Raw genomic sequence first — 25390 nt, 5'->3', positions numbered from 1 at the left:
AATAGAGATGGTGGTGAGAATGAGACAGATATTTTGGCCATCTTGATAAGGGTATGTGGTCCCTTCCAGTAAAAGAGGCTGAACATAGGAAAACCTATGCTATATTCCCTTGATGTTCTGTTAAGAGAAGCTCCAAATATTAAGGAATTTAAATTAACAAAGTCATTGCCCTTTACTTTTTCCATCCAGGTTGTTAAAGGCAAATTTTATGTCTTTGCAGATTTTAAGCATAAGTTCACTGTGCAAGCCTCACCTACCATGGACAGAAGGAAAAACTTGATTGGTTACCGATCCAGCCCACCTGCAAGTCCTACTGTCATTCCACGGCTAAGGGCAATACAGTGTAAGCCACATGATTAGATTAAAATAAAACAAAATTGTGATGGTACTATAGCTTCAGGTTGATAGGATGATTGAAACACAACATTCGCCTTTAACAAATGTAGTATAATGCTAGCAGGAGAGCTGGAAGGAACTAGAGAAGTGAGCATTGACTTTCTAACCTGGTCTTGCATCTATAATAATAAAATGGTAAGCGCACATGCGCACTCTAAAGCCGTTTTCCCTGATCCATCGTGATGTGGCCACAAGAGTGCGCATGCGCGCTTACCACGCATCGGGCTTACCACCGCCGCACCATGAAGCAACATTGTGCAGGGTTCTCACTCAGTCCTCAAGATATACCCAAGTCAGATTGGGCTTATGCTCAAGCCGCCGCCACGGCTCCTCTCTGCACCCAGGCCCCACAGCCCTGCCCACTTGACGGCCCAATGGTATCAGCGCCCGCCCCGTGGTTTTTAGTCACCGTCGACGCGTTGCGTGCTCTGGTCGGCATTCGCCCCGCCCCCACAAAGAGACTGTGACTGAGACTGCAGCGACTGTGAAGCGTTCCGGGCACCTGGTAGCGGGGATGGCTGGGCTTACCTCCTCAAAGGGGGGGGGGTGGCGCCACCTCCCACTCACCCACGGTTTCCCTTGAGCGAGCATCTCCTGAAGCTCTTCGTTCCGCGTGGGAATTCCAGGTGTCCCTGATCAATGGCTGTGTCCAGCGCGAGCCTTTAACCGCTGCGGCCAGCGCGGGAGAGGCACGAGCGCAGCCCCGCCCACTCCAGCACCGCGAGGGACCTTCCGCTCTTCTGCTCGCGCTGCGTGAGGTGATGGACGGTGTGGCTTTCGCTGAAAGTGGACCAGGTAACTGGAACGCGAATGGGGGGGATGGTCTCTCGATGCCTGATCCACGGTGGGGCCCTCGGGCTGGGCCAGAGACCTTTCAAGGATGCCATTTCTTCTGGGTTGCTGCATTGGCTCTGGCTCAGGGTACAAAGGACTCGGGGATCTGATTGTTTTTTTTTTAATTTTTATTACATTAGCAATAATGACAAGTTAAACACACAGGGCTTGCTTTTCCAAGAAAAAAATAAGACCGAAGGCATCAGATCAAAAGGAAAATACATGAATGAAATACAAGTTCTTCCAGCAGACCACAATAAACGTAAGGGAGGAGAATAAAAAAAGATGAGCGGGGGGTCTGATTATTTTTTTTTTTGTTGTTGTTGTTCTTATATATTTGTAAACAGTTGTTTTATTGTAAATTACCTTGAAACTATGGTGGAAGACAGTATATTAAATTATCATATCCCACAGAAAACTTAATTGGGGTCTACACAAGGCCAGGCATAAGGTGCTACTCATGGACCCAGCACCTGGAAAGCTGTCACTCCTTGGCTACTGTACAGGAAAGTGGTGAGGGGGAGATAAATGCTGCATAGGGGGCAGGAAGAGAGACAGATAGAAAGAAAGACAAATAGTAGGAGGGAGGGAGACAGAAAGAAAAGAAGAAAGACACAAGGGCAGGGAGAGAGACAGAAAGAAAGAAAGACAGACAGACAGACAAATATTCTAGCACCCGTTAATGTAACGGGCTTAAAGACTAGTAAAATAACAAATTACTCCTAATCTAGGGATGTTGCAAGAGAAAAGCGGCTTGCCATTTTTTTATAAATGAGGGGGAATTTTCATTAGATTTGTACTGGAAAATAATGCACCCCTTGTTTTCAGCTAGGTCTTGGAGGCTCAGGGAGATAAGTGACTTTCCTGGCATCAGAGCGTCACTAGGAAAGATGAGCTAGATACTCATACCTTATACTTCTCCTTGAATTGTACAATAATACATTTAAAAGTCAATTTTTTTCTCTTGAGAATTAAAGGTACTTTTGTAATAGATGGCCTCTTCTACAGTGACCCCAGATAAGAGCAACAAAGCATGTGGCTGCAACTTGGTCCTACAGAGGGATGAAGGAGAAGAAGAAGAGAGGAGAGAAGACAAGAAAGGTCGTATCTGTAGCCCAAATTCTTTCTATCAAAAGGAGTTAACCTCAGTAGAAGATAGGTGAGAGTGCAAAAAACTACCTAGGTTGCAAATGATCTATGACTGAGCATTCAAATCTTGACGTGTTTATTCATGAATCTACATATTGAATGCATACAGCTGGAAGTAGAGCACATCTGTAGTTAAATGTATTGATTAATCAGATTAATAAATCTTTAACCTTACATTCAAATAAAAGGTAATTTAAACAGCTCTTCAACAAGAATCAAAGTATACAAATAAAGACATAAGCACATGCAAAATAACAGCAAAAATATAGACAAAGGCTGTTAAACATAAAATTGCTGATACGGTGAGAGTGGTGAAGAAAAGCTAAAGTGGCTAGGGCTGTTCAGCCTGGAGAAGAGATGGCTCGGGGAAGATATGACAGAAGACTATAAAATACTGAGTGGAGTGGAACAGGTAGATGTGAATCGCTTGTTTACTCTTTCCAAACATACTAGGACTAGGGAGCATGTAATGAAGCTACTAAGTAATAGATTTAAAACAAACCAGAGAAAATATTTCTTCAGTCAACATGTAATTAAACTCTGGAATGTTGTGAAAGCAGTTAGCTTAGCAGGGTTTTAAAAGGTTCAGATAATTTCCTAAAAGAAAAGTCCATAAGCTTACAATCTAATTATGACAGACAGGCAGGACAAAAGGGTGAATCTATATGCATTGCACAGGTAGAAGGGGAATGATGAGGCAGATAGGGTGGGGGGACTATGGAGGCAATGAGGCCTGAGTTGGAAAAGTCATATTATAAACCTAGTGACTGTCATCAAAACAGACAGTGAGTGATTGGACATTCAGGCATAAGAGATCTGAAGAAATAAGCAACTTAGGGCTTCTTCTATCAAACTGTGCTGAATGGCCCTATGAGCGTCGGTGAACAGCGCGGGCTATTCAGCACGGCTCTCTGGGCTAAAAACTGCTAGTGCAGTTTGATAGAAGAGGCCCTTAATATTTTCTATATACATTTGACCCCAAAGAAGAGCTTAAGTGGGAGGAGTTGGAGAATCCTGACTTAAATGGGAGGGAGAACACTACAAAAGGGATGTGAGGAACAGAAGTAGGGCTTTTGGTTATCCAGATCTTCCACCAGAGCCCAAGTACTGAGGGAGACTCCTGGGTGTGTTGACAGCCTATGGGGTGAAAGTCAGAGGGGGTTTGCCAACAGAACAGACTTTGGAGTGTTTTAGCTTGGTGGGAAGATAGCATGGTCCCGGGCTGTGGAGTGAGGGTAGGACCTGGAACAGCTCACCAAGAGAAAAAAAAGAATAGGGACCCTGTACCTGAGGGCTTGTTGCCAGGAGAGGACAGAAACTACACTATGTGGATACCCATCTCTGTGGGTAAATACAGGTATAAGTGACTCTACTTATCACAGAGCCTGGTGGAGTGTTTCTGCTTGGCAGTTAGATAGCATGTTTCTGGGTTGAGGGAAGAGGGTGAAACCCAGAGTAGCTCACCACAAGTACTGAAGGAAATGTAAGAAGAGAATAAGAAATGCTATGATGGAATATCTGAATTGACATTTACTATGAGAACTGTGAAAAGTGTCTGTACTCTGAAAGGCCTAGATATAAATAGTTGAAAGTTGAAACTGCTTTCACGATTTCCAGTAAAGTTCAAGTTATCAGTTTTCTATCAGTCTTGGCTTGATTTCTTCCAATTAGATTTGGAGTGACTTGAACCATAGGGGAAAAATCCTTCAGCCTACTGGAGTGAAGTCTGACCCCGGCCTATGCCTAGCTTAAGCTCAGACTTTCATTTGTATGCCCTGGTCAAGGATACCTGACTCAAAGAGCTAGCTGGTGCCCCGAGACTGTGTGAATGAGACCAAGGTTGCATACAAATTGCTGGTAACCTTGAAAAAGGGTAAAAAGAGGGAACAGACATAAGTCAGATAGCATTAGTGAAAGAATGGAGCCTTGAGGACTCCACAGATTAATGGCATAGCAGCAGGTGATGGGGAGTTCCTTTTGGATAGAAAAGACCTAAATCACCTAATAACTGACCCTTCAAGGCCTGAGTAGGAAAAAATCATATATAAACCTAGCATCATTTTGTTCACTGTTGCAATCAATGTCATCACTGTGCTATAACAAATTCCAAAACCTGATATATAAGTAAAGCGAACATATTTTTAAAAATAATCTATTAGTTATAAAACTAATTTCATAATGATTTTTGACCAAATAACAAGTTAGAAATCAGTCTGTAGTTTTCAGGAACAGAAGAATTGCCTTCCAGCAAGTAGAACTATTAAAATAAGGCAGTGTCCCAACTCCTTCCCTCTTTCCTTAGATATTGTATATGTTTCTATTTATCAAAAGGACTAATTGCTTAAATTTTAGGAGTCAAGTAAGCCAGGGAGGCTAAAATATCTGCACTTTATATAGCACATGTATTGTTTCACTGGTATGCATTACTAATTTCAAAACGCTTAGTGGATATGAGAGGTCTTTTAAACTCTGAAATGTGTAAGAAAGCATCCAAGAGCTCCAGTGGTCAGCCAGAATATTTTTGGTTATGGACTACATCTGAAAAGCATGTTTCTTTCTGATATTTCTTTTACCTTCCTTTCTTTAGCCTTAATTCGTTAATTGATGGATACAAGCAGTGGTCACCCATTGTTCCGAATTTAGAGAAGGTCCAGAAAACATCTCCTATCATGCTAGGGTTTACCAGCTTGACTAAAATGGGTAAGAGCAGATTACACATTATTTTGCAAGTACATTTAAAGGATCTAGTCACACAATTTTGGGAGATAAGATGCTAAATTGGCCCCTTTAAAATTATAGGGGTGCAGGGCTGGATTATCCAATAGGTCAACTAGGCACGTGCCTAGGGCCTGAAATAGTCAGGGGGGCCCGCTGAAGGATGACTTATCATGCCATTGTTTTTTTTCAGACGGCAACGGGCCCCCTCTCTTTCCTCCCTGCATGGCAAAGGGCCCCCACCCTACAACAGCAACGGGCCCCCACCCGACGACAACAACGTTGGCCTCTCCCCGGCATCGACAGACGGCAATGCAGCCAACGCAGCTCCAAGAAGGTACCACGATGAGCCGGTCCATCCCCCTCCAACATCACTTACTTCTTCTGGCAGATGCAGTCATCACGGGACCTTCTTCGAGCTGGGTTGACTGCATTGCCATCTGTCGATGCTGGGAGGAGGGCTGTCGTTGTTGTTGATGGGTGGGGGCCCATTGCTGTGGGGTGGGGCCGGCGTTGTCATCATCGGGTGGGGGCCCGTTGCCATGCAGGGAGGGAAGGGGGGGCCTATTGCCGTCTGAAAAAAAATGGCTGCGTTGCTGTTTATGCTGACAATTGGCTACATTGGTTTATGTGGATGTCGGGGGGGCGGTGTTGTCATCATCATCGATGAAGGGTAGAGGCCCGTTGCCATGGGGGGGGGCGTTGCCGTTGCTGTGTGGAAAGGGTGGTGGAGGGAGAGAAAGGGGGTATATGCTGATGGAATTGGTGTGTAGAGAAATGGGGAAGACATAAGGGGGAAGGATACTGGATGGATTTAGGTCAGAGGGAAAGAAAGGGGGCTAATGTTGATGGAATTGATGTGCAGAGATAGGGGAAAACAAGGAGGAAGGATACTGGATGGATTTAGGTCTGAGGGAAAGAAAGGGGGAAGATGCTGATGGAAGTGGGGGGAAGAGAGAGAAGAGAGTGAAATGCCAGACCATGGGGTGTGGGTGTGGGAGAGGGAAGGGAAGATGAGGAGAGAGATGCCAGATCATTGGAGGATGGAATGGAAGAAGATGGATGCCAGACCAATGGGGTGAAGGGAAAGATGGAAGGGGAGGCATACAGTTTCTGGAAGTGGCATAGGACAGGGTAGTTGGGAAGAGAAACGGAGAGATGATGGACCCTGGGGTGGTGGGGAAGGAGGGAGAGATGCTGGATGAAAGGGTAGTTGAGAAAAGGACAGCTGGTGGATCTGGGGATGGTGGGGTCCATTGCCGAAGCTGCAGATATGGACACGAAAAAAAGGAAAGATGCCAGACCTCCAAGGGAGGGAAGGGAAACGGAAGGGGAGAACAGAGATGGAAGATGGATGGTTAGCACGGAGAAAGAAGAAAACGACAGGAGACCCTGGCAAGCGAGTTATCAGAAGACAACCAGAGCTTGGGACCAACAAAAGGTAGAAAAAATAATTTTATTTTCTGTTTTGTGATTACAATATTTAATTTGTTTACACCACAGAGCCGGTGTGGGTTGGAGATGTTGTAACCCTATATGTCTGCTAAGACTAAGCCTTAGTCACTTAAGGGTCCTTTTATTAAGGTGCACATTTAGCGTACGCAAAATCAGTTAGCGTACCTTAATAAAAGGACCCCTAAGTATCTTAATTAAAAATTTGGCCTGCGACTTAGCCTTTTTTTCAGATTTCGACCCCTTATGTGATTGAGTTTGACACCCCTGATGTAGAGTGAGGCAGTTAGGCAATGTAAAACTTGGTTATTACTATAGACTTATATTTTGAATAGTATTACTGCTTTACAATATAGTAACATAGTAACATAGTAGATGACGGCAGATAAAGACCCGAATGGTCCATCCAGTCTGCCCAACCTGATTCAATTTAAATTTTTTTATTTTTTTATTTTTTTATTTTTTCTTCTTAGCTATTTCTGGGCGAGAATCCAAAGCTTTACCCGGTACTGTGCTTGAGTTCCAACTGCCAAAATCTCTGTTAAGACTTACTCCAGCCCATCTACACCCTCCCAGCCATTGAAGCCCTCCCCAGCCCATCCTCCACCAAACGGCCATATACAGACACAGACCGTGCAAGTCTGCCCAGTAACTGGCCTAGTATATTTGAACGCTTTTATATACGTATTGAAAGGGTTCAGAGTTAATGTTCTGGGTAAGTAGGTGGGAAGGGAAGGAAGGGGGATTTGTTCAGAGATGTTTGGGGGTTGCATAGAAGAAAAACTGCACTGGTATGCTAATCTTTGTTTGTTTTGAATTTAAAAAAAAAAAGAAATATAAGTGGAAATAAAAAAGTAAATAAGAAAACAGATAAATGGGGGCGGGGCATGGGCAGGGAAGGCCAGGCCCAGGGGGGCCCAGTGTACTTGTGTGCCTAGGGGCCCTCGAAGAATTAATCCTGTCCTGTAGGGGTGGGAAACTGAGTGGTATTTGGTTGGAGGGGCAATGTTCTGATTTTCAGAACTGCTAACAGGTGCCTAAACTGAACAAGAGAGAGAGCAATGTAGATCTAGCCAGTGACCTCTTGCTCTCTCTCGCATGTGGCACTCAATAAAAGCAAGAATCACACACTGCCACCCCCTCCCTCACCTCAGATTCCCTTGCTATCCTTAGTGACAATTAATTAAAACAGGAACTCTTCTCCCCCTGTTGATGGTTCTTCTAGGTCACATGGCCTCTACAGTTCACGTGACTCCTTTTGCCAGGCTTCACCTAAGGATTCATCAATGGATGCTGGCTACTCAGTGGTCGCAGGCTCTCAATCCGCTTTCCCAGCATATTACAGTAACTTCTTCTCTTCAGCAATCTCTTCAGTGGTGGATGCTCTCTTCCAATCTATCCAGAGGTTTGCTGTTCCAAACACCTCCCCACCAGAAGGTTCTAACGACAGATTCGTCAACCTACGCTTGGGGAGCTCATCTAGATGGTCTCCGAACTCAAAGTCACAGGTCCACCACAGATCGTTGCCATCACATAAATCTGTTGGAACTCAGCGATTTTCAGTACTCTCAAGGCTTTTCAGCATCTTCTTCAAGATCAAGTCATTCTCATTCGTCAAGTGGCCATGTACTACGTGAACAAGCAGGGAGGAACAGGATTTCTTCTCCTTTGCCAGGAAGCTCAGAAAATTTGGAATTGGGTAATCCCTCACAACATTTTTCTCAAAGCTGTCTATATTCAACAAGAGAAAAATTCACTGGCAGTCGCATTCTACAACCACACAAATGGATGCTCAGTTCACCAACTCTTCATCAAATTTTTTCTCAGTGAAGACCTTTTTGTGTCTCCCCACAACAACAAGCTGCCCCAGTTCTGTTCCAGACTCTTCTTTCCTCACCATCTGGAGGCAAATGCTTTTCTACTAGACTGGACAGACAGGTTCCTCTAAGCGTTCCCTTCTTTTCCACTTATTCTCAAGACACTTGTCAAACTCAAACAGGAACATGCCACCATGATTCTGATAGCTCCTCGGTGGCCCAGACAACCATGGTTCTCCCTTCTTCTTCAACTCAGCATCAGGGAGCCGCTTCTACTGCCAATCTTTCTGTCTCTGCTTACACAGAGTCACGGTTCTCTTATTCATCCCAACCTGCAGTCTCTACACCTGACAGCCTGGTATCTCTCGGGATAACTTCACACTTTCAGTTTTCACAATCTGTAAGAGACATTTTGGATTCTTCCAGAAAACCAACTACCAGACAATGTTACACTCAAAAATGTACTTGGTTTTCTGCTTGGTGCGATTTTCATCACCAGGAGCCTCAGTCTACCTCCTTGTCTTTGATTCTGGACTATTTATTCCATTTATCCCAATCTGAGCTCAAATCCATTTGAGTCCATCTCAGTGCAATTTCTGATGTTCATCAACCATTAGATGACAAACCTCTCTCTATTCACCCTGTGGTTTCCAGATTTATGAAAGGACTTTTCAATCTCAAACTGCCTCTCAAACCACCTACAGTAGTTTAGGATCTCAATGTGGTGCTTGCTCATCTAATGAAGCCTCCATTTGAACCAATGTCTATGGCTCATCTTAAATATCTCACTTGGAAAGTAGTTTTCCTCATTTCTCTCACGTCTGCTTGCATAGTTAGTGAACTGCAAGCTTTAGTAGTGGATCCACCATTTACAGTATTCCATCATGACAAGGTGGTACTCCGCACCCATCCAAAATTCTTACCCACAGTTGTTACAGAATTTCATCTCAATCAATCGATTGTTCTCCCAGTGTCCTTTCCTAAGCCTCATTCTCATCCTGGAGAAACAGCTCTTCATACTGGACTGCAAGTGTGTTTTGGCCTACTATTTGCAAAGAACTAAATCACATAGATCTTCTCCAGAACTTTTTGACTCCTTTCATCCTAACAAGTTTTGTTATGCTCAGGCTGGGCTGCAACTGGATGGTCGAGTCACAGCCCATAAAGTTCAAGCTAAGGCAGCTTGAGTAGCTTTCCTTGGATCTACCCCTATTGATGAAATATGCAAAACTGCCACTTGGTCCTCGGTTCATACCTTCACTTCTCATATTGTCTGGAATCCTATTGCAGATAGGATGGCCGTTTCGGCCAAACTGTATTACAAAATTTATTTTCCTAAATGCCAACACTCCCACCATCCCATTCTGGTTAGCTTGGAGACCAAACACATGTAAGAAAATGCTGCCTGCTTGTCCTGGGAAAAGAGCGTTCATCCTCTACAAACTATCAGGGAAGCGAGAATCCAAGGAAGACTATCTGGCCAAGTCAAAAGTGGTCAAAACGGCAGTCAGGGAGGCCAAACTCCGAATGGAGGAGAACCTTGCTAAGAACATCAAGAAGAGCGATAAATCATTCTTCTGGTATATTAGTGACAGAAAAAGAAACACAGATGGGATAGTACGCCTTAGGAAACCCGATGGGAACTATGTAGAATCGGACTCTGAGAAAGCCAAACTTTTAAATGAATACTTCTGCTCGGTCTTCACTTGCGAGGCGCCGGGATCCGGCCCTCAGCTGCCGACGAGGGAAAACTCATAAGACCCGTTTTGAAATTTTGAGTTTACGTCCAGCAGTGTCTACAAGGAGCTGTCAAGACTCAAGGTGAACAAAGCTATGGGACCGGACAAACTACACCCCAGGGTGCTCAGGGAGTTGAGTGATGTCCTGGCGGAACTGTTATCCGCGCTCTTCAATCTTTCCCTAAGTACAGGAAGAGTCCCGTTGGATTGGAAAATGGCTAACATCATTACACTCCACAAAAAGGGATGCAGGATGGAGGCTGAGAATTATAGACCGGTGAGTCTCACATCGATAGTGAGTAAACTTATGGAAACACTATTCAAACGCCAATTGGATACGATCCTGAACGAGGAGAATCTACGAAATCCCCATCAACATGGTTTTACGAAGGGAAGGTCTTGCCAATCAAATCTGATCAGCTTCTTTGACTGAGTAACAAGAAAGCTGGATATAGGGGAGTCCCTGGACGTCGTGTACTTGGACTTCAGCAAAGCGTTTGACAGCGTCCCACACTGCAGGTTATTGAGAAAGATGGGTTCGATGGGACTGGGTGAAACATTAACCGCATGGGTTAGGGACTGGCTTAGAGGTAAACTTCAGAGGGTAGTGGTAAACGGTACCCTCTCCGATACGACGGAGGTGATCAGCAGAGGGCTGCAGGGCTTGGTCTTGGGCCCGATCTTATTTAACATCTTCGTAAGAGACTTGGCTGAGGGGCTTCGAGGTAAAATTACATTATTCGCCGATGATGCCAAACTATGCAACATAGTAGGCAACCGCACAACAGATGAAAGCACAGTACCCAACAAAAGCTCAATGCCCGACAGTATGACGCAGGACCTACTCCTGCTGGAGCATTAGTCAAAGACTTGGCAACTAAGTTTCAATGCCAAAAAATGCAAGGTCATGCACCTTGGCGACTTACACCCTAAATGGTGAGATTCTAGCAAGGACTGTAGCAGAACGTGACTTGGGGGCGATTATTAGCGAAGACATGAAGACTGCCAATCAAGTGGAGAAAGCTTCATCCAGGGCTAGACAAATCATGGGCTATATCCATAGAAGTTTCGTCAGCCGTAAGCCCGAAGTCATAATGCCATTGTACAGATCCATGGTGAGACCCCATCTGGAATACTGTGTACAATTCTGGAGGCCGCATTATCAAAAAGATGTGCGGAGAGTTGAGTCGGTTCAGCGAATGGCCACCAGGATGGTTTCAGGACTCAAGGATCTCCCATATGATGAACGACTGGGTAAGTTGCAGCTGTACTCACTCGAGGAACGCAGAGAGAGGGGAGACATGATCGAAACGTTCAAATATGTCATGGACCGTATCGAGGTGGAAGAGGATCTCTTTTTCCTTAAAGGACCCATGGCAACAAAAGGGTATCCGTTGAAAATCAGGGGTGGGAAATTTCATGGCGACACCAGAAAATATTTCTTCACCGAAAGGGTGGTTGACCGCTGGAATAATCTTCCACAACAGGTAATTGAGGCCAGCAGCGTGTCAGATTTTAAGAAAAGATGGGATTGGCATGTGGGATCTCTTCATGGAGGTAGTTAGGGGGGTGGGCCATTAATGTGGGCAGACTAGATGGGCCATGGCCCTTTTCTGCCGTCATTTTCTATGTTTCTATATTTCTAAGCACAGTTACTTACAGTAACAGGTGTTATCTAGGATAGTAGGCAGATATTCTCACAACCACCCTGCTCCCCTGGTTGGCTTCTTAGCTGGCTATCTGAACTGAGGAGACGCATGCCCTACGTTGGGCAGGAAGGAACTCGCACATGCGCAGTGTGGTCAGCCGCAAACTTTCTAAAATTCTTAAAGTTCACGTACACTTTGGTAGCTGTCTGTACTGGGGCTCCGTGGATAACATCACCCACATTTGAGAACATCTGCCTGCTATCCCTGGATAACACCTGTTACGGTAAGTAACTGCTTTCCGGTTCAGGTAGATCTCTTACATCTTCTTCTGTATAGACCGAAGCAAAGAATTCAGTCTTTCTGCTATGACCTTATCCTCTCTGAGCGCCCCTTTTGCTCCTTGATCATCCAACGGTTCCACAGATTTCCTCACAGGTTTTCTGCTTCTGATGTACCTAAAAAAATTGTTATGAGTTTTTGTCTCTTTCTCTTCATATTCTTTCTTAGCTGTCTTTATTAATGCTTTGCATCTAACTTGCCAGTGCTTGTGTTTCTTCTTATTTTCTTCATTCGGATCCTTTTTCCATTCTTTAAAGGATGTTTTTTGGTTCTAATAGCCTCTTTCACGTCACCTTTTAACCACGCCAGCTCTCGTTTTCTCTTTTTTCCACCTTTGCTGATACTGTAGGCCGGGGCTCAACAGCGCTCTCAGTGGTTACCGACAAAAGTACACTAGCGTCTGACCCGGACTGGAGTCACCTTGCAGGTTTTCCACAAAACTTAATCAAAAAACTCAAACACAGTGGTTAGAATGGTGAAAATGCAAATTTTACTGGTCCAAAATAAAAGTCAAAGATGGCATACAGTTCAAAGTAATCAACAAATGTTCAAACTGGAAACAAAATAAGGCCAGAGGAAAACTCTGCCAGCCTTCAGGATTTGTATTCCTTAAGAAACAGTTCTAACTGTGATTTACTCTCTCACAGAGCAGCTTTACACTATCGCTTTCTTTTCTCCCAAATCTGCTCCTCAGCAGAACTCAGGTAAGTTCATAGCATTCAAAACAGTTCCCAGAGATATTCCTGTTCTCTCTAATCTCTAGACAAACACCTACAAAAATAAAGCCTCCAGCCTGAAACTGTAGCAGGGCTGAGTAAAGAGGAGTCCACTAAGTTTGCCTTCAAAAGCACACAAGACAGCTTTCAAACTTCCCACCCAGTTGTTGGCAAACTTCTCCCCACTCACTCTTAGCTTCAAACAATTGTCCAGTACAGAAAAGACTTTGTCAGTGACTAGGAGCAGGCAAAGAACCTAGCCACAAAATAAGAAAAAAAAAACCAAACCAACATAGTGATTCAGCTCAGGCTTAGAAACAGGAGCTGCCAATCTTCTTGGCTTTCCTTGCAGCTTTATCACATACACACTGGCTCAGGCTGCAAATGGTGGTGTGGACCCCAGCTTCTTCCACACTCAGGTCTAAGGTATTGCCCTAGCTTGCCAGACATGCCTTACTTGGGAAAAGCCTCTTGACTTCCTCTCACCATCTCCACCAAGAGCAAACTACTGACTTTTAAAGGGAAGAGGCCACACCCTGCTCTAACTGAGCCTGATCTCCCCTGGGCTCCTCTCTGGCTCCCCCAGTGGGCATTAATGAAAACACAGGGACCAAGGCAGGCACAGAGCCTGACTGGTCACAATACGTGGAATACATCTGGTCTGGGCTTCCACGGTGGTATTTTTAAATAACATCCATGTCTGGTTTATAGTCCTAACCTTTGCAACTGATGCTTTTTAGCTTCTTTTTAACCATTTTCCTCATTTTATCATAGTTGCCCTTTTGAAAATTAAAATTCCCCTACAGTAGATTTCTTTTACGATGTTACTCCCAGTATCAGCTCAAATTTAATCACGTTATGATCACTGTTTCCCAGCGGACCCAACACAGTTAACTCCTGTACAATGTCTTGCATTCCACTAAGGACCAAATCTAAAATAGCACCCCCTCTTGTTGGGTCCCAGACCAGTTGCTCCAAGAAGCAGTCATTTATAACATCTAGAATTTTGCATCCCTAACACTCCCCGATGTAACATTTAACCAGTCAATGTTGGGGTAATTGAAATTACAAACAAAATTAGAGGTAGGATAAAGTTAACGGAGAAAACCTCCTGCAATACAGAGGGGGTTAGTGTATGTGGTCTGGGGTCCCTGCAAGTTGATGTACGTGGGATAGACTTCTCGCAAGCTGAGGAAAACACTTTTAGAGCATTGTTCCTGTTTAAACACTCGCAGGATGGAAGAACCATTGGTCGGGCATTATCTACAGTCACAGCACACCTTTAATGCTCTAAGATGTTTGATTTTGGAGAGAGTAGCAGAATCACCACACCATGGAGATTGGTGGCACTGTCTGCGGTAGAAGGATATATGAACTGCAATATGTTCATCCAGGGAGGTTTAAATGCTCATATTGAATGAGTGGCATTTTTTTGAAGAAGTTTTTATTTCTCTGAGAAAATCTTTAGAAAAAGTTTTTGAAATTGTTTCCACATGGCAAAGGAAAGCTCCTATTGGCTGAGTGAGTTGAGAGTGGGCAGAGCTGTTACCGTGGATCGTATTTCCGCTTGGTGGAGAATAGATCTCAGTGCCGCTCTGAAGCCACGTTTGCTGCTTTTTTTGGCTTTTTTTGTATTTTGCTTTTGTTTTGGGGTTGTGCTGTCTGATATCTGAGTGGATTATGGCAGGAGATTCCTGAAGAAGCTGGTAGGCGAAACGGGGATGACCCAGTTGGATCTCTGCTGATTGCTTGGACTAACAGATCTTTGGCAGTTGGAAACGCTGCCGAAGTTACAGTGTGTGGGAAAGTACTGATGACAGGCCAAATTCAAAAGCAAACTAAGTGTTCAATTTTTGATGCTGGCTTTATGAAAGATAAGTCTAAATTCTAGCGCTAGGTTGGAGACCTTAAAAGAAAAAGCAGTTTGAAAAATATTTCTAACTGGGAGGATTTTTGGACAGCCATATGAAGCTTAACTGACACCTTTTTTTCTCTCATTTTTGCTATCCAATGATAGCAGTGTAAGGGTTTTTGCCTTATCCTTCAGATGAATTTTGGATAAGTTAATAAATCCAAGTGGTAATTGAAATCACCCATTATTATACTGTTGCCCATTTCTCCAGCTTTCCTAATCTCTGAAAACATTTCTTCATCTGTCTGCTCATTTTGTCCTAGGGGACGGTAGTATAATCCTACCTTTGTATTCCTTTCCTGCACACATGGAATTTCTATCCATAAGAATTCCACACTGCTATCTATGTCATGCAGAATGTTTATTTTATTTGATTCAATTCCCTCTTTAACATATAGCGCAACCCTCCTCCAATTTGATCTACTCTATTCTTGCGATATAATTTGTAACCCAGTGTCCCATTGATTGTCCTCCTTCCACCAGGTCTCCGAGATGCCTATTATATCTGTTTGATCATTCAGTGCTATATACTCTAAACTAAACTAAACTAAACTAAGCCTTAGGTTTATATACCGCATCTTGTATTTGTATACAGATATTTCAAGTTGTGTTTTTTCCTTGCAACTACAGGCTACTGAGAGGGCTGGGAAAATTTGAGTCTTTTAATCTGTCTTCCTCTTAAACCCTCCTGGATTTCTTTCACCATTATTGGAACCTCTCTACTGGGACTCCCTAAATATCCTGTTTCAATAGTATCCTCCAAGGATACCTTACACAGAACCATCCACTCCTGGGCGACTGTCAGCTTTCCCCCACATCTCAGTTTCAAAGCTGCTCTATCTCCTTTTTAAACATTAGCGCCAGCAGCCTGGTTCCATCCCGGTTAAGTTGGAGTCCGTCCTTTTGGAACAAACTCCTCCTTTCCCAGAAGGTTGCCCAGTTCCTAACAAATCTAAATCCCTCATCCCTGCACCATCGTCTCAACCATGCATTGCGACTTCGGAGCTCTACTTGCCTCTTGGGTCCTGCGCGTGGAACTGGGAGCATTTCTGAAAATGCAACCCTGAAGGATCTGGATTTCAGCTTTCTACCTAAGAGCCTAAATTTGGCTTCCAGAACCTCCCTCCCACATTTTCCTATGCCATTGGTACCTACATATACCAAGACAGCTGGCTCCTCCCCAGCACTATCTAAAATCCTTACTTTCAAGACAGACTGAAGACAGTTATTAGAACAGTTATTGGTAGCATAACTGTGTAGTTCTATAATTTTAGTAACGTGTTAGTAGCAGTTAGCACTTTTAGCAGCGACACATGTAGTTCTTGGTAGTCGCAGTGGACATTTGTTTTAGGAAGGGGATGTGAGGATTTTACATATCAGTAAAAGGGGTGTGCGAACCAAAAATGTTAAGAACTCCTGCTCTAGGATAACCCTCAGCACCCCATAGACAAAATCCAATGTAAATTGTGCCAATTATATTCAGGATAAGTCATTGGTTCATCCCCTGCAGTTAAGGTAGATGATAAGGATTTACATTTGAGACTAGGATTATGCAACTATTGATTTTTAGTTTTGTTTTATGTAGAGAATGAAAATGGTGATGTGTTAAACCAGGAGGAAGGCAAAGAGCATGACTCACTTGCAGCCAACCAATCCTACCTCTGTATACCATTCTATAAAGGAGGTGATGGGGATGGTCCCAGCAGTGATGCTAGTGAAGACCCCACCCCTGTGAACTCGGCTATGAGCACCCCACAGCATACTCCCACCAATAGTCTCAAACGCAGCTTCCACTATAAGAAATGTTCAGTGGTCCTTCTGGGGTGCGGCACCCTGTTAGCCACAGTGGCTTTGGGCTTTGACCTGCTGGAGGCAGGGAAATATCATCTTCTCCAAGATGGGCTAGAACAAAAAGAAGAAAAGAAAAAAAAAGAAGGCATCTTTCAGCGCAGTGGGCGCCCACGCAGAAGCATCAGCCCACCTTCAAGAAAACTATTCACGAAACAGGAGTCTACTCTGCTTTCAGGGGAGCCAGCAACTTCCCTGACACTCTTGTCCCTGTCTTCCATTTCTGAATGTAATTCCACCAGGTCTTTGCTGCGCTCAGACAGTGATGAAATTATGGTGTATGAGAGGCCTGTCTCTCCAGTAATAGTTAAGGATCCGGTGTCATTTGTTACTAACCCATTAGTCAACTTTTATATTGAGAGTTTCAAGAAAGATCCCAATCAGTCCTTGACTCCTACACATGTGACTGTACCTTCCAGGCCCCCACTTGGACACAGTAGGACTCCTTCTGATGGAGCTATCCAGTTGGTTACTCTGTTTGCAAATGGGAGTTCTTCCAGGAACTGTGCAACAAATGCATCAGGAGCAAGTAAGTGTTACAGTGCCTCATTAATTCAGTTGAATAAAAAGTCATATCATTGGGAGGAGTTTTGCATGGGGATTTGTAGGAAAAATATTTTACACAACATAATCAGCTATTTTAAATCTGTGCTTGCAGAGTATAACTAAATGTTTAGCTATGTTGAGAGTAGGTGCTTCTAAAAGTGTTTTAGGTCAGGATAATGAAAAACCCCCAAGAAAAACCAAGAAATTGGTTAGGATAATAGCATAATAATAATAATAATAATAGATTATATACTGCAATACCGTGAAGTTCTATGCGGTTTACAGAAGATTAAGCAAAGGTAACAAATTGAATTGACTTTAAGAGGGGAGGAAGAAAGAGAATTAATAGGACAGGAAATTCATTGTTGAGGAGAGAGAGATCAAAAGGACAAGTTAATCGCTATAGAGGGGAGAGAGAAGAGAGGATCAGTTGTCTAGATGCTTTAGGAGCAAGTGTGTTTTTAGACGTTTCCTAAATTCCCCATAAGTAGTGGGCGAAAGCAATTGTTCTAAGTCTTTACCCCATGATGCTGCTTGGTGTGAGAGAAGGTGTTCATGGTGTTTTTTCAGTTTACAACCTCAAACTGGGGGGGGAAACGAAATTGGAATGTGAGCTTCTCTTGTGTCTGTTGGCTGAGAAGAAGAAAAGGTCAGTTATGTATTTAGGGGCAAGTCCGTGTAGTGCTTTAAAGCAGAAGCAGGCAAATTTAAACTTTACTCACGCCGCCATTGGCAGCCAATGCAGCTGCCGGTAGTAGGGTGTCACGTGGTCAAACTTCTTCAGCAGTCTGACTGCTGCATTTTGCATCAATTGTAAACGTTGCATATTCTTTTGGGAAATTGCTAAATAAGCGATGTTACAGTAGTCAAGTAGACTTAGTACGAGGAATTGGACTAGGGTTCTGAATGCCGATGTATCGAAATAAGCTTTAATGGATCTGAGTTTCCAGAGAGTAAAGAATCCCTTTCTGATTAAGGAGTCTACCTGGTCTTTCATGGTTAGGCATTGATTCAAAGTTACACCTAGTATCTTAATGGTGGGCTGGATAGGGTAACTAAGTTTATTGATACATAGTGGTGATTTGGTGTCAAGCGGATGTGGCGAAGCAACGAAGAAAGTTGTTTTTTCTGAATTAAGTTTGAGCCTAAAGTTAGTCATCCAGTGCTCCATCACATTTATGGCTTCTGAAGCTTTGGGAATAGTTTCGGAGACAGAATTAGCGAATGGCTTGATAATCGTAAAGTCATCTGCATAACTAAATAGTTTTATTCCCAGCTGGGTTAGCTGCGTGCCCAGTGAGGACATATAGACGTTGAAGAGCAATGGAGATAGTGGAGATCCTTGTGGCACACCGGATGGATTGCTCCAGGTGTTTGAAAGCTCATAATTAAAACGTACCTGATAAGTGCGGGATATCAGGAAGCCACGGAACCAGTTCAGCACCTCATCCCTGATACCAATGGCGGCTAGGCATTGCAGCAGTTTCTCGTGGTCTACTAGATCAAAGGCAGAACTCATATCGAATTGCATAACCAGGGCATTAAGGCCCTTACTAAACAGTAGGCGCAGATTGTCTAAGATAGCCGCAATTACTGTCTCAGTACTGAATAACGGTCTAAAACCGGATTGAGTTTCATGTAGGAGAGAGAACTGATCAAGATAATCCATCAGTTGGATGTGTACCAATCCCTCCATAATTTTTACAATAAACGGAATGGATGCTACCGGTCTGTAGTTGGATATTAGGGCTGAAGATTCTTTTCGATTTTTTAGAATTGGAGTTATTATTATGTGACCATTATTAGAGAGAAACTTCCCAGTTTTTAGGTTGTGAGCCAAGTATTGCATCAGCGATAGTTTAAATTCTAAAGGTGCTGCTTTCATGATTTCTGGGGGGCATGAGTCCAGAACGTAATAGGATTTAGAGTATTTGTTATATAGTCGGGTGTAATTATTCCACTCTAAATCTTGAAAGGAGCTCCAGATCATGTCTGCCGGTATATCATTTCCGTGGGTGAGAGCTATTTGATGATCACTAGGGTCGTTAGTTGAACAATGGATTCTAAGGTTTTTAATTTTTGAATCGAAGTACAGTGCTAAGTCATTTGCAGAGGGTAACTTAGTGTTGTGTGTGGATGTGGTGTAGCGAGCGGTGTCGAATAAATTTGTGATCAGGTTGAATAGCTCTTTTGTATTGATTCCTTGTGAGCCATTACAAGATGAGTTGATTTTAATTGAGTAGAATGCTTTACGTTTGTCTTTTATCATTTGTTTGTAGATTTTTATGTTAGCTCTCCATTTGTTACGGTCTGCTAGTTCTCCTGTTTTTTTCCAAGTTCTTTAGGGGTAATCTTATAATAGTACCTGGATGTCATTGTTTCAATACACTTTAGTCTTGCTGGTAGTATATAACAAATTATTCAGATACAAAAAATGATTATTACACACACAAAAGCCATCATAAAATTACCCCATTAAGGGTGTGCATAAAAGTATGTGCGTTGGCAAAACAGCGCAAACTTTTACAAGACACAAGTAGGTGTGGTCATGGGCAGACCAAGGGCATAGTCACAAAGTACATATATTATACATAAAATACGCTAACTTGTTTACATCAGTTCTCATTTTGACATTTAACTTGGACAGACAGACATGACATATAGGGTTGGGGATGCAGAGCCAAAGGTGAGAGGAGTTAGGAGTCGAAAGCACTCTCAAAGAATTGGGCTTTTAATTGGGCCTTGAACACTGTCACAGATGGAGCCCTCCGTAGGGATTCGGGCAGCTTGTTCCAAGCACATGGCGCAGCAAGGCAGAAGGGACGGAGTCTGGAGTTGGCAGTTGAAGAGAAGGGCACAGATAGGAGGGACTTACCAGCTGAGCGGAGCGGTGTCAGGTCAAAAGCGCGCCGGGACAAAGGCGCGCCCAGACAATTGAGTGCAGCGCCAATCTAAATTACTGTTTTTAGTGCTCCGACGGGGGGGGCGTGGGGGGGAACCCTCCCACTTTACTTAATAGACATCGCGCCGCGTTGTGGGGTGTGTGGGGGGTTGTAACCCCCCACATTTTACTGAAAACTTTACTTTTTCCCTGTTTTTAGGGAAAAAGTTCAGTTTACAGTAAAATGTGGAGGGTTACAATCCCCGAAACCCCCCATAACGCCAGCGTGATGTCTATTAAGTAAACTGGGGGGGGTTCCCCAACAAAACCCCCCATCGGAGCATCTAAAAACTGTAATTTAGAGCAGCGCGGTGGTGCGCGCTTTTGTCTTTCGCGCCATTGTCTATGAACCGAGCGGAGCTCACGGTGGAGATCATAGGGGGAGATAAGTAAAGATAGTGAGGGGCAGCTGAGTGAGCGCATTTGTAGGTCAGTAAGAGGAGTCTGAATTGTAGTCTCAAACGGATGGGAAGCCAATGAAGTGACTTTAGGAGACGAGTAACCTCTCAATGTAGCTGGCCTGTTGTAAAATTACCCCTGCATGCTAAATTTAGCATCAACTTTCCTAGTGAAAACCTGCTCAAAGAAGCAGTTGCATGTGTGTATTTTATACCCATGGCTAGGGTTGCCCTGCCTAGTTACATCCATTCCCGCCTTAATCCTGCCCCAAGCCCCCCCTTGCCCCCCCCCCCCCGGCTGCCTGTCGGGCAGGGAGGAAGTCCGCGCGTGCATGGGCACTACGTGATGAGGGCCGCACATGCGCAGACTTCTTCCCTGCCCAACAGAGCTTTTCAAAACCCGGACAAAGCGCCGAGTTTTGAAAAGCCGTCCGGACCCCCGGACATGTCCTCAAAAGGTGGACCTGTCCGGGGAAATCCGGACATCTGGTAACCCTTCCTATGGCAAGTATTGAAAATTTGCCTACACTTTGTTTGAAAATTGATGTGAAGCCTGCAGGTAAGAAGCATATATATAGTCTTCATTCCAGTTTTTTAAAAAATGACCTCAGGAAGAAATTTTCAAAGCTATTTATCTGGTTCAATAACAACTAACCCAGGTAAATTGGCTGTCTGAAAACTGATCTTAATCTGCACGTATTTTTTTGTCAGGCACATTTGACCTGAATGAAGGCTGCTCCTTCCTGGGTGTATTCCTGCAAGTTTGGAAAACACACAGATTAGCGTTTCAAATATATAAGCATTGTTTCCAGGTAAAATCTACCTGCAGAAAAAGCAGGTCTAGGATCCATGGGTCCTTCTCGTTTTTTTCTAAAAATAATGCAAAAAGTACAAGACAACCATAGGTTACAAACAGTGGCATAGCAAGGGTGAGAGTTGCCTGAGCTGTGAATCCCCCTTACTCCCTCCCTTACCTAAAGCACAGAAATTAAGTAGGTAAACTACACATATGCACTGTGGTTGCTTAGTCTGGTTTCAATTAGAGCAATGCCCATGATTTTTGTTTCTGGTTTTAAGCAGGAAAGCACTGATTTGGAAAAGATCCCTCTGTTTTAAGAACCCTATACTTACTACTACTGCTGCTACTACTACTATTAATTATTTCTAGAGTGCTACCAGATGTACACAGCTGTACAGAGTCACAAAGGAGACGGTCCCTGCTCAAATGAGCTTACAATTAGAGAATGACATGGTGGCTGTTACCTGCGGCTAGTCGCGGGTAGCCGCGGATAACCCACCAAAACGGTGAGGGGAGAAAAAGTGCTCACTGTGGGTACGGGGACAAGGCCACCGTGGAGCGGTGAATGGCCTTGTCCCCGCAGTTAAGAGAAGGAACGCGCGCAGTCACCAATCACGCGCGGCCCTCCTCCCTACCTACCCGAATCTATCTATCCTCCCTTCCTCCCTCCCCCTTACCTTCACAGTGCGTTTTGAGTAACGTTCACAAAGCTGTCGGAGCCTGCAAGCAGTAGCGTGGGTGTGGGGCAGAAGCTACTCCTCTGATGCAACTTCCGGGGATGGGGCGGAGACAGTGGGGGTGGTGACGGTGACAAATTTTTTCCCCATGTCATTCTTCATTTACAATCTAAACAATCAAGACAGACAGGATGCCAGGAGGGGAGGGGTTACAGTTAGAAGGGATGGTTAAGCTGTTGGCTAGGGTAGTGAATAGAGGGGAGAGGGGTTGTGAGTTGAAGGCTGTCTCAAAAAGGTGTGTTTTCAACCTACTTTTGAACAAGGAAAGGGAAGGGTCGTGGCAGAAGGACTCTGGTAGTTTATTCCAGGCATACGGGTCAGCGAGCTGAAAGGAATGAAGTCTGGAATTGGAAGCGGAGGAGAAGGGTACAGATAAAAGCAATTTGTATGAGGAATGGAGTTCTCAGAGAGGTGAATTAAAAAGAGAATAGAGTAGAGATACTGAGGGGCTAGGACCGACCCGTTATCAGATAAGTAAAAAGTTCAATAAGGAAAACAATGGTAACCCCTTAAAAAACAAAACAAAAGGAACCAACAAAAACTGCAAATAAAATGCGAAAAAACAAGAAAACCAGAACTGCAGTAGAATGTACAAGGTGCAGGAATTTAATTAAAAAATGGTATACTATTATCTTTTTCATTTTCTCATCACATCCTTTCGTCTTGCATCCACCATTTGGTCTTATATTTTAAGTTATTTACAGTATTACTCAAGCACATTTCACACCAGTCTATGATACCATTTTTTGTAAGACCCCTGAGGAAGAAGTTGACCGTGTTGGGTCCAGTCCACATGAATACTAGGACCAGTTTTTGGACTTATTATATTTATTTGATGTATGTTCTACATACTTTTATTATTTTTTATTAAATTCCTACACCTTGTACATTCTACTGAAGTTCTGCTTTTGTTTTGTGCAACCCCTTAAAAAATGCATGGAAAACATACTTTATGCATAAAGAACAGGCATAGGATATCTGTATTTAAAATATTGTTTTTAAAAACTAATCAGCAACAAAATAAAATGAAAAAAAGAAGTTATAGGGCAAATGCGGTTTTTTGCCTGTCAAAAGGCAGGGAAAGCAGGAAAGGACAGCTGGAGTGCTGACGGGTGAAGAAAATCACTCGCGGTTTGCTCCGACTGCCTCTTCCTGTAGTAAAGTCGGGCTATACCAATCAGGAGCTGCTTTGAGACGCAGCTCCTGATTGGTGTAGCCCACCTTTACTACAGGAAGAGGCAGTCGGAGCAGTACGCGAACCGTGAATTTTCTAGGGAATACTGTATAGCATGTGAAGTAGGACAACAGAAAGAGAAGCCATGAGGTTCGTAATGATGATGCAGTGACAGCACTGGGGGGTGGGTGTCTGCCAGATGGTCAGATTAGTGGAGGGTTCAGATAATGAATACCTTACTGTACATTTAAACCTTCACCTTTGGGGTTCATCATCTGTTCTTGTTTCCTCCAACACACATCATCACAAAAAGTCACTATAATGATTTCTCATCAAATCAATCTCAATATTTTAATCCTATCTCGCTACCAAACCTTTTCAAGAAAAAAATGTATTGTTCCTCTCTTTTAAAAGGTGGCCAAAAGACTTCTAGTCTTAGTCCTGTTTGTGATCCAAGTGAAGTTCCTCGCCTGCCAGATCCAAATCTCATCTTTCCTTCAACACCAAGACGCTGGAATATGCAACAGACCTCTACACTGGAAAGGCCTAAAACCCTGGAGTTTGTATCTAGGCCACGCCCTTTCTCCAGTAGGCAACGAGTAGACTCCTGGTGGTTTGGGTCACCCAGTAGGAATCGGGGAGAGTTCTCTAACAGCTCAAGCATTGAAACCCCAAGCAACCTGGACTCCTGTGTGGCCAGCAGCAGCAGCACTGTAGAGGAAAGGCTTCCTGTTTGTGAGCAGACACCATTAGAAATGGATGTAGAGGGGCAAAACCAGAACTGTGTTTTTCCACTATGCAGAACTGAACCAAAAACATGCAAAGCTGCAGCTTTTGAAATCAAGCAAGAGTTTTGGCCTTAGTATGAAATGTATTCTTGGAACAGGCAACAACATAAAAATGTAATACCTAGATTCAAGACTACTAAAATTCTTGCACTGTTAATGCACTTTACAATACAGGCAGCCCCTGGGTTAATAACGAGTTACGTTTTTAAAGCTGTTGTTAAGTTGGATTTATATGTAACTCAGAACTTGTAGATTTTAAGATTCTTGCTGCTTACCTCTGCTCCCAGCAGATAAAAGAGCCAACTGTCCCTACCAGTGTGCCCTCTAAGGTACAGCATGTACAACCACACACTGTTCTTAATGTGGCTGTGCATCATTCCTGAATTTGCTACAGGAGAAGTGTAGGAGTCTATGCCACTGGAAATACTGCTCAGTGAAATCAAATGAAGCCTCAACTACGTTCTTAAGTACAAGTTGTACTTAAGTCGGGCGTCTGCAACTCGGGGACTGCCTGTATCTGTGTCGGATATAGAAGGATGTTACTCAGATAGGTCATACAGTGAAGCTGTTGACTGCCTGTCAACTGGATAAAAACTGGCTGATTTAAAGCTGTTACTTTAGCTGCTGTTTTAATTTTATTTTAATTTCTGGAAGTCGTCCTCATTTGTGAGTTAAAACCTCATGAGGAGGCACCAAAAATATCAGTGTTTAAGTATATTTTAAACCATGCGAATGTCTGAAATCTCGAATGTTTGTGGTAACAGATTTCTGGTGTTAGGAGATTAGACATAACTAGAATAACTGTATCACAAAAGTTTACTGACATTAACAGAATTTTGTTTTCTTTTGTGAGGGGATTGTGTCTTCCATTTGTATGCATTCAGGATACAAAAAAATGTGATGAGTGGAGTCTGTGGCTCTTGTCTTTCAATTTCATTTGCTATATTTCAGCATTCAGTATAAAGGGACTGTGTTATAAATAAGAGTTTTGAATGATATGTATGCTATTGGACTAAGGCATCCTGTTCACTATTCTCTGGTCCCCATACAGAGTAGATAATTACAAATATTGCTTACATTGGACAACTCAGAAGTTAAGTTGGATGGTGCATACAAACTCATCAATGTATTATGGAAAGTATTTGCAACTCTGAACTGCATGTTTGACATTCTACTATTGTATACAACACAAGTAATCTATGTAATACTAGTTTGCATGGAGACAAAATGAGTACATCTTATTATAAGCTTTCCTCAGGGGAATTAAGCAAATTGGGCTTTTCTAGACTTGTCTTGCATATCATGCTCCATAAAAACAAGTATTCAACTTTTTTGCACCAAAGTTAAAAACAGTTTACCTACTATAATTCTTTTGATGATAGCCATCAGGGCCACTTTTAGTTGGAGAGAGGTAGGGGAATATACCATACCATATCATTTC

At 43.4% G+C, this 25390-nt stretch overlaps 1 protein-coding gene across 2 annotated transcripts in view; it reads left to right on the top strand.

The window, feature by feature from the left end:
- MAP3K9 (mitogen-activated protein kinase kinase kinase 9) overlaps positions 1-24252 on the top strand; it is a 76744-nt gene extending 52492 nt beyond the window's left edge. For both annotated transcript variants that reach the window (XM_033953508.1, XM_033953507.1), the window contains exons 7-11: positions 221-343; positions 2239-2389; positions 4967-5079; positions 16304-17095; positions 23576-24252. In XM_033953508.1, coding sequence (XP_033809399.1) covers positions 221-343; positions 2239-2389; positions 4967-5079; positions 16304-17095; positions 23576-24024 — 1628 coding nt within the window. In that variant the 3' untranslated portion in view covers positions 24025-24252. The remainder of the gene's footprint in view (positions 1-220; positions 344-2238; positions 2390-4966; positions 5080-16303; positions 17096-23575) is intronic.
- The last annotated feature ends 1138 nt before the right edge of the window (positions 24253-25390 follow it).

The sequence above is a fragment of the Geotrypetes seraphini genome, chromosome 7, assembly GCF_902459505.1.
Source record: "Geotrypetes seraphini chromosome 7, aGeoSer1.1, whole genome shotgun sequence".
Taxonomy (NCBI): domain Eukaryota; kingdom Metazoa; phylum Chordata; class Amphibia; order Gymnophiona; family Dermophiidae; genus Geotrypetes; species Geotrypetes seraphini.
This window is presented reverse-complemented; position numbering and strand designations above follow the sequence as displayed.